Source organism: Chiloscyllium plagiosum, chromosome 3 (assembly GCF_004010195.1).
Source record: "Chiloscyllium plagiosum isolate BGI_BamShark_2017 chromosome 3, ASM401019v2, whole genome shotgun sequence".
Classification (NCBI taxonomy): Eukaryota; Metazoa; Chordata; class Chondrichthyes; order Orectolobiformes; family Hemiscylliidae; genus Chiloscyllium; species Chiloscyllium plagiosum.
In genome coordinates, this window is record NC_057712.1 from 87,185,887 (window position 1) to 87,203,094 (window position 17,208).

The 17,208-nt window shown below is 40.8% G+C and overlaps 1 protein-coding gene and 1 non-coding gene across 2 annotated transcripts in view; both read right to left on the reverse strand.

The window, feature by feature from the left end:
- Positions 1-17,208, reverse strand: part of faxcb (failed axon connections homolog, metaxin like GST domain containing b) — a 68,186-nt gene that overhangs the window by 45,354 nt on the left and 5,624 nt on the right. Inside the window, exon 2 of the mRNA XM_043685561.1 lies at positions 14,959-15,094. Within this exon, the coding sequence (XP_043541496.1) occupies positions 14,959-15,094 (136 nt within the window). The remainder of the gene's footprint in view (positions 1-14,958; positions 15,095-17,208) is intronic.
- trnag-ucc lies at positions 1,586-1,657 on the reverse strand. The gene has a single exon. It is a non-coding gene; the product is annotated as a tRNA-Gly (tRNA).

Below are 17,208 nucleotides of genomic sequence, written 5' to 3' on the forward strand. Positions count from 1 at the left end.
ACGAGGCTTCATCTCCAGACCGCATCCGGCCTCGCCTCCAGACCGCACCAGGCCTCACCTCCAGACCGAACCAGGCCTCACCTCCAGACCGCATCCGGCCTCGCCTCCAGACTGCACCAGGTCTCACCCCCAAACTGCATCCGGCCTCGCCTCCAGACCGCACCAGGCCTCACTCCCAAACTGCATCTGGCCTTGCCTCCAGACTGCACCTGGCCTCGCCTCCAGACCACATCTAGCCTCGCTTCCAGACATCACCGGGCCTTTCCTCCAGACTGCACGGCCTTTCCTCCAGATTGTACCTGACCTCACCTCCAGACTGCACCTGGCATCACCTCCAGACCTCACCATCACTCACGTCCATACCTCACCAGACCATGCCTCCAGACTGCACCTGGCCTCACCTCCAGACTGCACTGGGCCTTGCCTACGGACTGCACCAGGCCTTGCCTCCAAACTGTGCCGACCTCACCTCCACAACCCGAGTCCTCACTGAGGTCTACCGCAAACCTGCTCTGGGTACCCAGCTCCGCCATTTGTCATATTGACAATACAGGTCATTTTGGTATAACATGACAGTTGTGTTCCTTTGCAGCCTTGCACCAGAGAAAATCACGCTCTGGTAAACCACTGTAGAAAATCGTGCTGTATAAGATCACTCATAGAAAATTGCTGTACCTGTTCAATAGAAAGTTCATGGTATCCAAACAACATCCACAATTTGTCAATCACGTTATAGTCAAGTCGTGCTGATGAAACCTAGATTATAGCAGAATGCCCTGTATTGGTCACCATCCCTGTGCACTGCTGTAATCCATGTCCATGCTTTTCTCAAATCTGATTCAACTACTGCGCTCCTGCCTAACTACTCATCTTCCAAATTCAGTGTATGTCAGACTTTCCTAAGACCTATAGACTGAATCCTAGCTTGCACCAAATTCCTTTCTTTCAAATGTTTATTCATGCAATATTGACATTGCTGGCAAAGCCAAAATTTATTGCCCATCCCTAATTGCCATTGAAAAGGCAGTGGTGAGCTGCCATCATGAACTGCTGTGGTCCTTACATTGTAGCTACTGTGCTGTAGCAGGATTTTGACTCAATGACCATGAAGGTACAGTGATATAGTTCTGCACAGGATGCTGGGTGGCTCAGATGGGAACTTCTAGGTGATGGAGTTTTGTTTCTACTGCCCTTTGTAGGTGTTAGAGATTATGGGCATACAAGGTGCTGATTAGATTTTTTAGATTAGATTAGATTACTTACAGTGTGGAAACAGGCCTTTCGGCCCAACAAGTCCACACTGACCCACCAAAGAGCAACCCACCCAGACTCAATCCCCTACATTTACCCCTACACCTAACACTGCGGGCAATTTAGCCTGGCCAATTCACCCAACCTGCACGTTCTTGGACTGTGGGAGGAAACCAGAGCACCCGGAGGAAACCCACACAGACACGGGGAGAATGTGCAAACTCCACACAGTCAGTCGTCTGAGGTGGGAATTGAACCCGGGTCTCTGGCACTGTGAGGCAGTAGTGCTAACCACTGTGCCACCCATTAAAAGACAGTTTAGAAATCACAACACTGCGATGGCTGGGAATCGAACCCAGGTCAACTGCTTGGAAGGCAGCTATGCTCACCACTATACCACCATCACCCGGCTGTTGAAGGAGTCTTATGTGAGTCTGGTGAGTTGCTGCAGTGCAATTTGGAGACACATCACACTACTGTATGTACAGCTGACAGAAAGCTCACCGTGTTACATGTGCAGCTAGACAGAATCGGAACCTCACCATGTAGTAGCTTGGCTGCCACCATCCTCTTAAATGTAAGGATCTACATCCTGTTTGGTCTAGTATGGCAAAGGTAAATTATTAATTAGTCTAACTAGAATAGGCTTTTGTAATTATTAGGAAGTATTTTATTGCACATTAGCAACTAGTTAAGATTACATCGATACAAAAGATTTTGTTAGAGAGATTGTGAGGAGAATCTGGTTGTTAGGTTTTATTTTTTCAAGATGTAAAGCTATCCTGCCTTCAAGCCCAGATGATATTATCCCATTGGGTGATGTTTATTGCACTCCATTGTATTAACCCATTCAGACTTATAGAGATCTACATTTAACATACACTGCTGCCACTTTGCTTTGGTGATGAAGGGAGTGAATGCTGAGGGTGATGAATGAAGGGCCAATTAATCGGGCCAGGTAATCCTGAATGAAGTCAAGGTTTTTGAGTGTTGTTGGAACTGTACCTATCCAGGGAAGTAGATACCCTCCCATCACAACTCTGACTTATGTTTTGTATATCACACAAACTCATGAACAAGCCCAAGGACACCACTTTCATGCCGGAATGTGCCTCAGATTCCCCTCATGTAAGTTATGGCAAATGTCCTCAGCCCAACAATCTTCAGCTGCTTCATCAATGACCTTCCCTCCATTATAAGGTCAGAAGTGGGGATGTTCGCCAATGATTACACAATGTTCAGCACCATTTGCAACACCTCAGACACTGAAGCAGTCCATGTCCAAATGCAACAAGATCTGGACAAAATCCAGGCTTGGGCCACCAAGTGACAAGTAACATTCATGCCACACAAATGCCAAGCTCTGACCATCATGAATAAGAGACAATCTAACCACCATCCCTTGGCATTGAAACGGTGTTACTGTCACTGAATGGCCCACTATCAACATCCTGGGAGGTATCATTGACCAGAAACTCAACTGGACTCACCACATAAGCACAGTGGCTACAAGAGCAGGTCAGAAGCTAGGAATACTGCAGCAAGTAACTCACCTCCTGACTCTCCAAAGCCTGTCCACCATCTACAAGGCACAAGTCAGGAGTGTGATGAAATACTTCCCACTTGCCTAGATGAGTTCAGCCCCAACAATATACAAAAAGCTTGACACCATTCAGGACAAGGTAGCCCGCTTGATTGGCACTACATGCACAAGTATTCACTCTCTCCACCACTGATGCTCATTAGCAGTAGTGTGTACTACCTACAAGATGCACAGCATAAATTCACCAAAAATCCTCAGACGGCACCTTCCAAACCCACAAACACTTCCATGTAGAAGGACAAGAGTAGCAGATATTTGGGAACACCACCACCTTCAAGATCCCCCCCAAGTCATTTACCATCTTGACTTGGAAATATATTGCTGTTTCTTCACTGTCACTGGGTTAAAATCCTGGAATTCCCTCCCTAGTGGCATTGTGGGTCAACTCACAGCAGTGGTTCAAAAAGGCAGCTCACCACCACCTTCTCAAGGGCAACTGTAATAAATGCTGGCACAGCCAGCGATACCCACATCCCGCAAAATGAAAAAACAGGTGAAGCTAGCTGCTTCATGCTGCTACTATGCAGTACTGATATTCATGGTGTTCACTACAAACAAGGTGCTGTTATCAGCAAAAAAAGATCTTTTGTCTAGCATGTGAATGAGTAACGTGGTATATGAATTTCAGTGAGGAGAAAGTGAGGTCTGCAGATGCTGGAGATCAGAGCTGAAAATGCGTTGCTGGAACAGCGTAGCAGGTCAGGCAGCATCCAGGGAACAGGAGAATCGACGTTTTGGGCATAAGCCTGAAGAAGGGCTTATGCCCGAAATGTCGATTCTCTTGTTCCCTAGATGCTGCCTGACCTGCTGCGCTGTTCCAGCAACACATTTTCAGTATATGAATTTCAGTGTCATTGTGATGGTAGGTATGGAGGCTGTATGTCCCAAGGATTCATGGATGGTAACGAACAGCAATTCCCTTTAGCTGTTCCCATCAAGCAAGGTACTGATCCTATCCAACCAGCTTACAATTGCCAAACCTAAAACACAGCATTCATCATTAGATGTAATTCTATGTTTGGACAGCAATTGCTACATAATTCTAAGCGTGCAAAGAATTCAGCTGGCAACTAATCGTCAGTCGAGCTCACAGCATAATATACATATACCTACTGAAAGCTGGATACTTTAATGCACAGGGCCATGTTCTTTGACATCGGAAAGAACAGGATACACAATACGACTGTTTCAAATCAACAAAATAGGTGATAGCTACTCTATGCTTCATTTCTGTGGGCAAAGGTTTGACCAATCGGAGTCAAGTTGCCTTGTTAAAATTTAAACAAATCTTAAAAATCGCACAACACCAGGTTATAGTCGAACAGGTTTAATTGAAAGCACACTAGCTTTCGGAGTGTCGCACCTTCATCAGGTGATTCGAAAGCTAGTGTGCTTCCAATTAAACCTGTTCGACTATAACAAACAAATCTTAAAAATCGCACAACACCAGGTTATAGTCGAACAGGTTTAATTGAAAGCACACTAGCTTTCGGAGTGTCGCACTTTCATCAGGTGATTGTGGTGTCCACAATCACCTGATGAAGGAGCAACGCTCCGAAAGCTAGCGTGCTTCCAATTAAACCTGTTCGACTATAACCTGGTGTTGTGTGATTTTTACCTATGTACACCCCAGTCCAACAGCGGCATCTCTAAATCATAAACAAATCTTGGTTGTTGACTATCAGTCGTCATCTAACTGTTCTATTCTAATTGGCAACACCCTTATTAATCAGAGTCCACTTGCCAAACAATTAGCATTCTCTCAAACCATATAATTGCCATTTTCTCTTTACATTGGTATTCATGCATATTGTCCTGATGAGTGCGACACGAAAAGCTTGTAGCAATTAATTGAGGTCTTTGGGGTATTAACATGCGCTGTGAATAAAGAGGAACAATTGTACTTAGATTTCCAGGAGGCATTGCATAATATCAAAGATATTGTGGAAATTTTGTCGCATTGAGCTCACACTAGCTTTCTGCAAGAGTAATTTGTTGTAAAGCAGAATCTGTTGATATATTTAAGCCACACAACATAAGTTTCCATAAGTTGCCACTTAGCTTAAAAATGTGACCATTACCATGATCTATGTTTCTCCAAGCACTCCACAACTATATATCCACCTACTCTGTCCTCATTTCTTCAAATATAGCCATTCATAAATCTTTCATTCTTACCAGCAACTGAAATATTTTCACAAGCCTCTGCATGATAATTTTCTACCTACAGTTTGAATACTTTTCCCTATTTTTCCTTTGCTTCTACCACATCCTTTCTTACTGCCTGTACATCACATTTGTGTTCTTGATTCCAGCTTTTGCTTCTTCTAGTTCTTTTGCTTCTCAATATCAGGAACATAGCTGCATCAGTTTTGTTTTACTCCAGAGTAGACCAGATCATGTATGAATTCTGATACCTTTAAAACACTTCAAAAATAGATACACTCATCTCTAAATTAGAAGGTTGCTGGCATCAAACCTTACAGACTTCCACACAATGTTTGGGCTGATATTTCAGTGTAGTTGTGAAGTATAATACTTGAGGGTCAGGTTGGTTATCAGATGTTATCATGTGTTGTACTAATTCCTATGTCCTTAGGTGCAGGCACCTTAAAGGATTGGAGGATTACCACCAGCAACACCTTTGTAAAATCTCCCACATCTAGTGACTAGAACATCAGTTCAACAACTGTGTCCTCTGCCAAGCTGACTTGCACAGCATTAAGGTGTGAATCAATCAAAGTCAGTCAAGCAGAGAATGTCAATTATATACCTGACATGAGGTTTCATTTGGAACTTAGTCACAACAGCAATCTCCCAGGAGGGCAGTGGATTTGCTTTAGGGGTGCTTTCAAAGCATCCCTGAAGAGGTCAAACATCCCCACCAACTCAGGGGCGAGCCTAGTATACGGCCAACTAAAATGGAAAAGTATTGTTTCTGAAGGAACCAAATACATTGACTTAGTTGGGAATATACAAAGTGCTGGAGGGAAAGCACAAGCTTACAAATAGCTCATTGCCAGAACCTTTCAAGTGTCACCTGTCTCTACTTGTGACAGAGTCTGCCCACCATACGTTTGAATTATCAACTTTCTCAGGACCCATCAAACCAGAATGGAAACACATCAATCCTAAGAGACTGCCTAAGGAGGATAGCCACAGGATGGCGCGGTGGCTCAGTGGTGAGCATTGCTGCCTCACAGTACAAGGGACCCAAGTTCAATTCCACCCTCAGGTGACTGTCTGTGTAGAGTTTGCACATCCTCCCCATGTCTACGTAGGTTACCTCTTGACATACCAGTTACCTCCCCAACAGTCCAAAGATGTCTAGGTTAGGTGGATTGGCGATGCTAAATTGCCCATAGTGTCCAGGGATATGCAGGCTAGGTGGATTAGCAATGGGAAATGCAGGGTTATGGGGGATAGTGTTGGATCTGGGTGGGATGCTCTTTGGGGGGTTGGTGTGGACTGAATGGTCTGTTTCCACATTGTGGACTTTATCTGTAAGGATTGAAGATGTACATATGCAACGTTAATGTGTCAACTAACACTTGTTTTTATCCATTCATATGTTGTGTGATTCACTGGCCGAATGAGCATTTATCGTACATTCCCAGTTGACCTTAAGACGACGATGTATTCTTGAACTGCTGCATACCATGTGCTGTAAGTAGCTCCAAAATGCAGCAGGGAGGGAATTGCACGATTTTGGCTCAACAGCACTAAAGGAATTGTAATATACTTCCAGGTCAGGATGGTGAGTGGCTTGGGAGGGAACATGAGGTTGGCGTTGTTACCATGTATCTATTACCTGTGTCCTTCCAGATGCTGGTGGTTGTTGGTTTGGAAGGTACAGTCTAAGATGCCTAGGTGAACCTCTGCAGTGTATTTTGCAGATGATAGATGCTGCTGCTACTGGTGGTGGGGAAGCTGACGTTTGCGGGTTGCTTTATCTTAGATGGTGTCAAGCTTTCTGTGTGTTGTTAGAGCTTACTCATTCAGGCAAATGAAGAGTATTCCATCACACTCCTGCCTTGAAGATGGTAGACACACTTTGGGAGTTATTCACTGCAGGATTCCCAGCATCTGATCTGTTCTTGTAGCCACAATATTTCTACAGCTAGTCCAGCTCAGTTTCTGATCAATGGTAATCTCCAAGATATAAATAGTGAGGGATTCAATGATGGTTATGCAATTGAATGTCAGGGGGCAAAGCTTAGATTCTTTCTTGTTGGGCAGCACTGTATGTTATCTCATGACTCTTTTGTCTTTTTAAATTACTTTCAGAACACAGCACAAACAAACCAGGACAGAGACCGAGGGAAAGAGAAAATTGCCATAATAAGATTACAAGCTCTGAGTAGTCCAATAAAATTTGAACGTTAGCCGCTAACAAGTACTTGTAATAATTCTTTGACAAAATCATCATAAGCTCATTGAAATGGTATGCAAAGTTGTTTGGGAAAGGTTAGGCTAATGAATGCTTCACAAAGCCTATGAGCTAACAAGGATGTCAAGTTTCAGCACAATTAAACATGTTTATTTATTGTCACAGCTGTAGCTGGTAACAGCCCCAACAGTCAAAGTTAATTATATTGGGTGTCAGACATCAGACCCTGAACAAACAAGGACATTGTGTGTGGGGCATATATTTAACTTTACAATAATAAGATGGGTATAAGCCAATGAGTGACCTCGTAAAATTCAGTAACTTTTAATTATAGTCGACAATGTAAAAAGGGGTTTCAATGGATAGAAGACATAGGAGACTGCAGAGAGCAGTCACAGAATTTGAGAGAATCACAGGATGTGTCAGGATTTCCAAACGAAGAGTACAAACATTTGTTGCAGTAATTTTTAACAAGGTAATATAACTCTCAACAATATGAGCTAAACTACAGCTCAGATAATGTACGCATCAAGTCTTGCCTGGGCTTTATAAAATGAAATTGTTCCCATTAATGTGGTCTCGCTGGATATCAAGGTTTATCAAAACCTGACATTGACGTAATGCTTGGTCAGAAATGCCACCTGCATTATCCCTGTCAGATCAATAGGAAATATTCTATCTGACCATTTGAAGAAAGGTCGCTGAATTCTGCTTTGGACCCAGGTTAATGTTTATCCCTCAACTATGTCAAAAAAAAGATTAGCTGGTCATGATCTAATTACTGTACGTAAGATCTCTCCATGACCGAATTGGTTGCTGCATTTCCGGTGTTAAAACGGTAACTATATTTCAGAAATATTTCATGCGTTGTAAAGTACTTTCAGCCATTTAGTTTCTCTCCAGCACCACCTTATTTTTAATTTTTGTAATAATCCCTCTGCCTCATTTCATCGGATTATAGGTCATCCCTTTGCTTGCTATTCAGCTGTTGACACTTTACTCACACCATCTAACACTCTTGGTCACCTGCAAAGACTTATGATTCGACACTCCACTCACACCAGTTGTATGATCTTTTGATCTCTCTGCCCTTGGTCTCTCTGCCTATAAATTCTGCCTCTGTGTGCTCTTCTCTCTCACTTGTGATTTCAAATAAACCTGTTGGACTATAACCTGATGTCGTGTGACTTCTGACTTCAGCTATCTTGATATTGTGAAAGACTTTCCTTTCACAAAGAGAAGGAATAATGTAGTGAAGGAATTCAACATGGAGACAGCAGAGATTAATAATAAACTTGGAGCTGGCAGTGTCCCTTACTTGCCTAGTTCTTGTCCAACAGCTTTATTTGGAAGTACTAGCTTTCAGAGCGCCACTCCTTCATCAGGTGGTTGTGGAGGTTAACATCATGCTCACAGAATTTATAATCAAAGGAGTCTAGTGTCGTGGAGATGTGATACAGTAAACAATCTTAGATTAAAACGTTCATCTTTTGTAATGGGACACGCTGGTTTCTGTTCTTTGATTTGCAAATCCCAGAACTATTTTTAACATTCCATTCTCAAGATAGCTCAGCTTTTCAAACAATAGGTCTGTCTGTGTCCCAATGCTATGTCAAAGTTAAAAATCACACAACACCAGGTTATAGTCCAACATGTTTAATTGGAAGCACCTGACAAATCCTTTGCATAGTTTTACAAAGTTTTACATGAATTCATGCAGTTTTTGAGCAAAATAAAATGTAATTCTGGAAAAACAAATTCACTCCATAAGTTTATATGTGGGCACATATAGGAGCGACAGATTGAGTGTGCATGTGAGTGCGTACGTATGGGTGTGAGTGCACGTGATAGAGTGTGTGTATGTATGTGTGTGAGTGTGTGAGTGAGAGATCTCCATGACACTGGACTCCTTTGGCTATAAATTCTGAGAGCATGATCTAACCTCCACAACCACCTGATGAAGGAGTGGCACTCTGAAAGCTAGTGCTTCCAAATAAAGTTGTTGAACTATAACCTGGTTTTTAACTTCATCCACCCCAGTCCAACACTGGCACCTCCAAATCTTGCCTAACTCTGGCATACTTAATGGCCTCCCAGATGTCTTTTTACCAAACTTTGCACACATAAAATATAAAACAAATTGCTGTGATCCACTTATGTTTTGACAATTAACATGCAATTCTGATTTATTTTTACATTGAATAGAATTGAATTATGCTTCATCTCGAATGAAATATTTATGTTTTTTACTTTATAATGTGATATGGGATTTTGTTGGAATCTTAGTCTGGATGGTTTCTCCGATGACTGCTATTAAAAAATGACCATTGAATGCTTCCTCAATTCCTGAAAATGTTCTGAAAATTTCTAATTCCAATAATACTTGAAATTTCATGTTCCCTGAAAAAAGGTGTGAGAAAAAGAAATGCATAAAAGATCACTTCCTCCTGCCATTTTGAACTGTGACTTGAAAACTTCTTTATGAAAATCCTTGTAATTCATCCTAATAATCTGGCTAACAAGTAAGGACTGAAGAGCACTCTTAAAATATCCAGTGGCTCTGCATTACAGATCCAATAAAATGGGCCCTGCAAAGCACTGCTGGAACTGGGCCTGAGGTTGGCGCTATTCTGGTGTTTCAAACTGCTGTGCAAGGAACAGCTGCACGCAACCCAAAAAAATGCAAACTGATCGAGCACAGCAAAAATCACAGTGCAGCACTCTGTAATTTACTGCACACTGACACTTCAGGCAACTACAGCCAGGCAAGAATTGCTTGCAGTCCACAAAGCACAGGCAACATTTTCTGGATTGGGGAGCTGGGTAAGTGCATCCAGCACTGGGGGCGGGGACATGAACGGGCACAAGGAATGACCAAGCACCAAGAAATATTTTATATAATTTATTAGGTCTCGTGCGCTGCCTGTACCAAATATAAATTGTGCAGCTGGAGCAGTGCTTTAGCAGTACAGTTGTACATTGAGGGCAATTCCCTAGTTTGTTTATTTCCTCAGTACCTTTGGGTGTCTACAAAGATTCTCAATATCCTTCACAATAGCAAGTTAAGAAACATTGCCTCACAACATTTTAAGATCGCTTGCCTATTCCAGACAACAGATACAAAAGCCCAACATCTTACTAATATTTTCAAATGTTCAGATGCTATGCCAAATGAAGCCAGCATGCTCCTCTGTTTGAGAGCCATGGATAGAGTTTGGAGGAACCATTGCCTGGCAGATATCCGTGACATGCCATGTTTCTATCATTCTGCATCTCTAATGGGGCTGGGATATTAGAATTGTCTACTGGGTATCACAATTAATTTCATAAATAAAAACAGAAATTGCTGGAAAAGCTCAGGGGGTCTAACAGCTTCTGTGCAGGGAAATCATTGTGAGCATTTTGGGTCAAGTGAGCCTTCCACAGAAAACCTTTTGGTTTTTACAATTCATGTTGAGCTACCAACCTTTGTTATCTGTGCCACCCCAAGATGTTCAACAAATGTCAATAAGGAGTAAAACAGCTACGAAATATCTTCAGGTATCAACAATCAGTATAAATTTGATTGTGGAGGTATGTTAATATATTCACATGAAACCTTTCCAACCATATTCTCCCTATCTTGGAAGAAGTTACGTTCAGTACTAAATTGAGGTTTTCAATAGTCACACAGAAAGATGGAATTCATGTCTGGGCACATGATTAGCTCAGGCTGTTTTGAATGACATGCTGTGTTAACATGGAAAATGCAGTCATCTAAGAGCTGTCAGGAATCCTCACCTGCCAGTACCATGTATCAGAAATTAGGGGTGTTTGAATTTCCAATACTCAGTACCATCAAGCAAGGTACCATTAACAGCAGAGTGAAGTGGGAAATTACTCCCAAACAGTGTAAAGCAGATGGTGAATAAAACAAGAGGGGGGCAAAGCAGTAAAAGATAATCAAACAGTATTGAACATCACAGATTTACAGTATTGATATAGTGCAGAAAGAGGCTGTTCAGCTATTATGTCTGCATCGGCTCTCTAATGAGTATTATGATTGAGTATCATTTTGCTGCCTTTTTCCTGTAATCTTGCACATTATTTCTACTCAAATAATCAATAAAAGCAAGTCCTCATGAGTGGGAACAGTTTCTCCCGAATTACTCTGTCCATACCCCACATGGTTTTGAAAACTTCGATCAGATCTTCTCTAAGCTTTCTCCTCTCTAAGGAAACCAGGTTGAACTTCTCCAGCCTAGTCTCATGAATAAAATTTCCCATCCCTGGAGCAATTCTTGCAAACGTCTTAGAGTCATACAACACAGAAACAGAATATTCAGTCCAATCAGTCCATGTCAACCATAATCCCAAAGTAAAATAGTCCCACCTGCCTGCGCTTGGTAAGCAAACCTTTCTTCTTCATGTATTTATCCAAATGTCTTTTAAACGTTGTAATTGTACCCACATCCACCAGTTCCTCTGGAAGCTTATTCCACATGCAAACCACTCCCTGTGTAAAAAGTTGCTCATCATATCCTTTTTAAATCTTCCTCCAGTCATGTAAAAGTATGTCCCCTACTCTTGAAATTCCTCACTCAAAGGAAAAGACACCTGCCATTTATCTTATCTATACTCCTCATAATTTTAAAAACTTCTGTAAGGACACCCCTCAATCCCCTACATACAATGAAAAAGTCCTAACTTATCCAGCCTCTCCCTATAACTCAAACCTTCCATTCCCGGCTACGTCTTGATAAATCTTTTCTGAACCTTCTCTGGCTTGATAATATGCATCTTACAATAAGGTGACCAGATTTGGACATAATACTCCAGAAATGGCCTCACCAAAGTCCTCTAGCCCCTCAACATGGCTTCCCAACTCCTATACTCAAAGGTTTAAGCAATGTCTTCTGTACACTATCCAATGCATTCACATTCTTCCTACAGTGTGCCTTTCAGAACTGTTTACAACCTTCCAGTTGAGGTCTAACTAGTATCTAATACAAGCGTAACATCACTTCCTTGCTCTTGTACTCTATGCCCCTATTAACGAAGCCTCAGATATTGTTTAACATACTTTCCTAATTGCTTGCTTTACTGCATGTGCTATTTTCTTTCAGTTATTAACAACGATATGTTGATGTCCCTTTGTACATCAACATATCGCAACCTATCATCACTTACATAATACTCTGCTATTTTTCCTACTGAAGTGTACAACTTTATATTTATCTATGTTATACTCTATCTAGCATGTATTGTTCACTCACTCACCTCTCTAAAATGTCTTGAAGCCTTTTTCCTTCCTCTTCACAATTTCTCCCAGTCTTGTGTAGTCATCAAACTTTGAGATATAACTTTCAATACCTTCTTCCAAATCATTGATACATATATAATGAAGACCTGGGGCCCAAGCACTATTCCCTGTGGTAATTCACTAGTCACCACCATCCACTCCGAAAATAAAAACATTTATTCATTCTTTCTGTTTCCAGCCAGCAGTGCTTTAATCTTGTATCTTAACTTCAACTGTGGGACATTATCAAAGGTTTTCTGAAATTCTTTATTAACAAAACTCTCCACCTATCCTGCCAACTTTCAGCTTATTTTTATCCTATTTATTATAAACTGAAGATTTAAGAGAAGAAAGTAGAATCATTTACCCTTAGTTAGCAATTAGCTCCTTCTCCTGTGCCAATCAATTGGATACGCAAGGATAAGAATCAATTCCTAAAGGTTAAACAAAACTAATAGCACCTCCTCCTCATCTTCCTCAGCTCAACAACTCACTGCAATACTTGAGTCACACTTAATGCTAAGGCGCCATATTTATATGTTTTGAAACTAAAGAGTTAGCTACATGCTAGTCTCAGAGGGAAGAACAAAGTTGGGCAAAGCTATTGACATGTGATGAAGCTGCTCCTTTATCAAGGTTATGCTGTCCTTGGGTTTTTTTTTGAGAGAGGTTGTAAAAGCAGCAATTCTGGAAAGTCCGGGTTTAACTATTTGAGAATGTTTTCAAGTAAAAAAAAACACTTGTACAATGAACGGAGAGTGGTCAGTTCTCCCAGCTCAGCTTTTCTCTGGTTTGGTTTGGTTTTTAGCAGTCTCGATGTTCACTGAAAGCAGTCAGCCATTGTGAAACTGTTGGACCCTAAGAAGCAGGTCCATGCTGATTCTCCCTCTCTCTGACATCTCTTCTGTAAGAACCTGTGTTGGATTTTTTCCTTTTTGAGCCAAGGGGTATTAACGGGGATTGTTGCAAGTATTTGGAACAGCATCATTACGTTGGGATAATCTGTTGGATTTTCAGATAGTTTAAGTTATTCTGTATTCTGTTCTCTTTTTTGTGTGTTTCATTTGCTAATCTTGCAAATAAATTGTTTTATTTAAACTAAGTGGTTGGGCCAGCTGCCATCATTCCTGGAATATCCACCATACACCTGTTTAAAACAACTAACAAAGTTAGGGGTTGGGCTGCTTCCTTGAAATATTTTGAGGGGGTCTGGCCTGATCTATCACACACAGATGTCAAGGTGGATACCTGAGTGAACAGCCATGGAGAAGGATTAAACCAGTGGTTTTGATATGTTTGGTTAATACATATTATACAATGTCTTTCCCCTCTTCAATCTAAGAAAATTTAAATTAATATTTAGTCCTCAACTCATATTTGTCTTTTACTGGGGCCATAAACATGAATGCTTTAATTTCCTGTCTTACCAGCCCAGCTTTGCAAAACAAAAACACTAACAAAATACTACAGATGCAGCAAATCTGAAAAAAAACTACAACATGCTGAAGAAACTCAGCAGGTCTGACAGCATCTATGGAGAGAGATTCTGCCACACTTGCTGAGTTCCTCCAGCGCTCATTTAAAAAAAAAATTCCTGATCATCTGATCTCCTGATCCATCTAACCTTCTGTTCACCTTCCCAACTTTACAGTATCATGCACTACAGATCTTGGCCCTCTACCTTGAATTTTCAGTGAAAAGATTGATATCAAAAGAAGGAAATCTCAAATTATCAGTTTCTATGAGGCTGTTGCAAAGTTATACAGCTGTTGCCCTTTTTTTAAGCAATGCATTTTGATCAATATTGAGTAGAACTCTATGCATCCACTCTGCAATAAATGTACAAAGATTTGTCTTGACACTCAGCTCTTATAGCTGAGGAATGAGCTATGGATCATAAAATAGGTGGTACACAGTTATTAACTAGTGTCCATTACTTAGTAATATTATAAACATCTATTTACACATTGAAACTAATTTGGCTCGAAACTTCTTCCTTAAGCTAAAATGTAATGCAAAATAAATTCAATTACAAAATTAAGATTTTTATTCAAACATACAGGAATACATGGCTTTTTCTTTAAATAATTGTTATTGATTATTTCTCACCTCTACTACTATTTTGTACGGCCAAATGTTCTGCTAATATAAGAGCCGTAGATGTTGCTACCAACAAAAGGTTACAATGCTTGGTTATTGGAAACAGAAATGGCTCAGGAGCTTTATGTTCAAGGGCAATAACATTTGAATACTGAAACTGTCAACTCAAGCAGACCTTTTCCATCCAATGTATTAAGCTGATCTAGGAAGCTGACAAGAAGCAGATTAACCAGTGAAATGTACCATGAAATATGGCAATTTTAAAAAGCTCTGCCAAGCAGCATTACATGTATTTTGACCAGTAATAATATCATTAACTGAAATTTTAGCAACCTGGTATGGCAAGTCTGCCATTCGAAGATACGTTTCCATCTTCAAGCAAAAAGGAGACAGACTAGGTACCTCACACTCAGGTCGTGAGAACTGATGCAGAATAATTGCATCTTTTGAATCAAGTTTTTGTTCCTTTCTGAAAGAAAAACACAAGTTACTTCCTGAAATAAACACTAATAAACATTTTTTAAGACATCTGAAGACACATTATTAATTAATGGATATGATAAAACCTGACCTCTGTTGAAGAGAGAGCAAAGATCAGAAGTACATAAGTCTTGGAAATCAGCCTGGTTACTGGCCCCTCCTCGCTGTCACTTACATGTGATGAGGACACTGGTGGCTAGCAGCAATATTTGCAGGACAGTGAGAGAATAATCTAGATTGGTCTAAGATATTAAGAGGTGTCCAGCATCAAACACAAATGTGTCTGAGTTCTATATTTTTCTAGATGCTTGATGTTGAGGAACATCAATCTCTCATAAATGACACAAAATGTGGAAAAGAGGCTTGTAATTTTTGAATTTCTTAATAACTCAGGCCAATAATCACTTTATCTCAGATGAGTTTTGTAGAAAGATAAATTCTGTGCTTGTGTTTATCCCCTCCATCCACTTAAGCATTACTGCTTTTAGAACTTTTTTACTATCTTCTGTTTTTATAGTTCCCTACATTTTAGGAAAGTTTGAACTTCAAATGTACTTTATTCGCTGTAAAGTATTTTTGATTCCCTGAGCTTGTGAATGATGTTAAATAAGTGCAAGTTCTTTCTTTCTTTGGCAATGCTAGCAATAAAGCTATTAATAATTAACCACGTAACAAACATTGAAAACAACGCAATACCTGAGTAAAATGCATTTGTTTACAACTTTTAACTTTAATAGGTCTGCATCATTTTCATTTACTGCTCCAACTTTCATTCTCTAGTTACCAACTTCACCTCTCTTTCTGGCAGCAGTCTGAGAGTAAGCCTGTCTGTTTACAAGCTTAGTATCATACCTAAACTCCAATGAGCTTTGGACCTCATATTCACTTCATCAATAAAACTGCCCATTTCCACTTCCGTTCTGTTATGTTCACGATCTCTCCACATCCTTTATTCTATGAAAAACTCCTTAAACCTAACACATTGAGAACATTTTTGACCATCTGATCTAATATCTCTTTATGTGTGTCAGTGTCATACTTTGTTTTATAACACCCTGGTGAAGAATCTTGGGTCACTTCATTAAGTTAAAACATAAGAACTAGGAGCACGAGTAGACAATTCAGCCCCTTAAGTTTGCTCCAACATTAGATATGTTGATCTCTTCTTGGCATCAACATTCCTGCTCACTCTCTATAACACTTCAACCCATGATTAATTAAAAATCCATCCCCTCCTTAAATTTACTCAGTGTCCCAGCATCCACTGCACTATGAGGTAGTGAATTCCACTGATTCATGACACTTTGAGAGATGTAATTTCTCCTCATCTCTGTTTTAAATCAGCAGTTCCCTTATCCTAAAACTATAATCGTTCATTCTAGATTGCCCCACATGAGGAAACATCTGCTCCACATCTACTTTGTCAATCTCTTTCAGCATCTTATACACCTCAATTAGATATCCTCCCATTCTTCGAAACACAAGACAACATAGTCCCGAATTGCTCAATCTCTCTTCAGAAAACAAACCCTCAGTTGTTGTGATTCTGTTCGCCGAGCTGGAAGTTTTCGTTGCAAACGTTTCATCCCGTCTAGGCGACATCATCAGTGCTTGGGAGCCTCCTGCGAAGCGCTTCTTTGATGTTTCCTCCGGTGTTTATAGTGGTCTGTCCCTGCCGCAATTGCTCAATCTCTCTTCAGAAAACAAACCCTCAGTTGTGGTTCTGTTCGCCGAGCTGGATGTTTTCGTTGCAAACGTTTCGTCCCCTATCTAGGCGACATCATCAGTGCTTGGGAGCCTCCTGCGAAGCGCTTCTTTGATGTTTCCTCCGGTGTTTATAGTGGTCTGTCCCTGCCGCTTCCGGTTGTCAGTTTCAGCTGTCCGCTGTAGTGGTTGGTATATTGGGTCCAGGTCGATGTGTTTGTTGATGGAGTTTGTGGATGAATGCCATGCCTCTAGGAATTCCCTGGCTGTTCTCTGTCTGGCTTGCCCTATGATAGTAGTGTTGTCCCAGTCGAATTCATGTTGCTAGAGGCATGGCATTCATCCACAAACTCATCAACAAACACATCGACCTGGACCCAATATACCAACCACAACAGC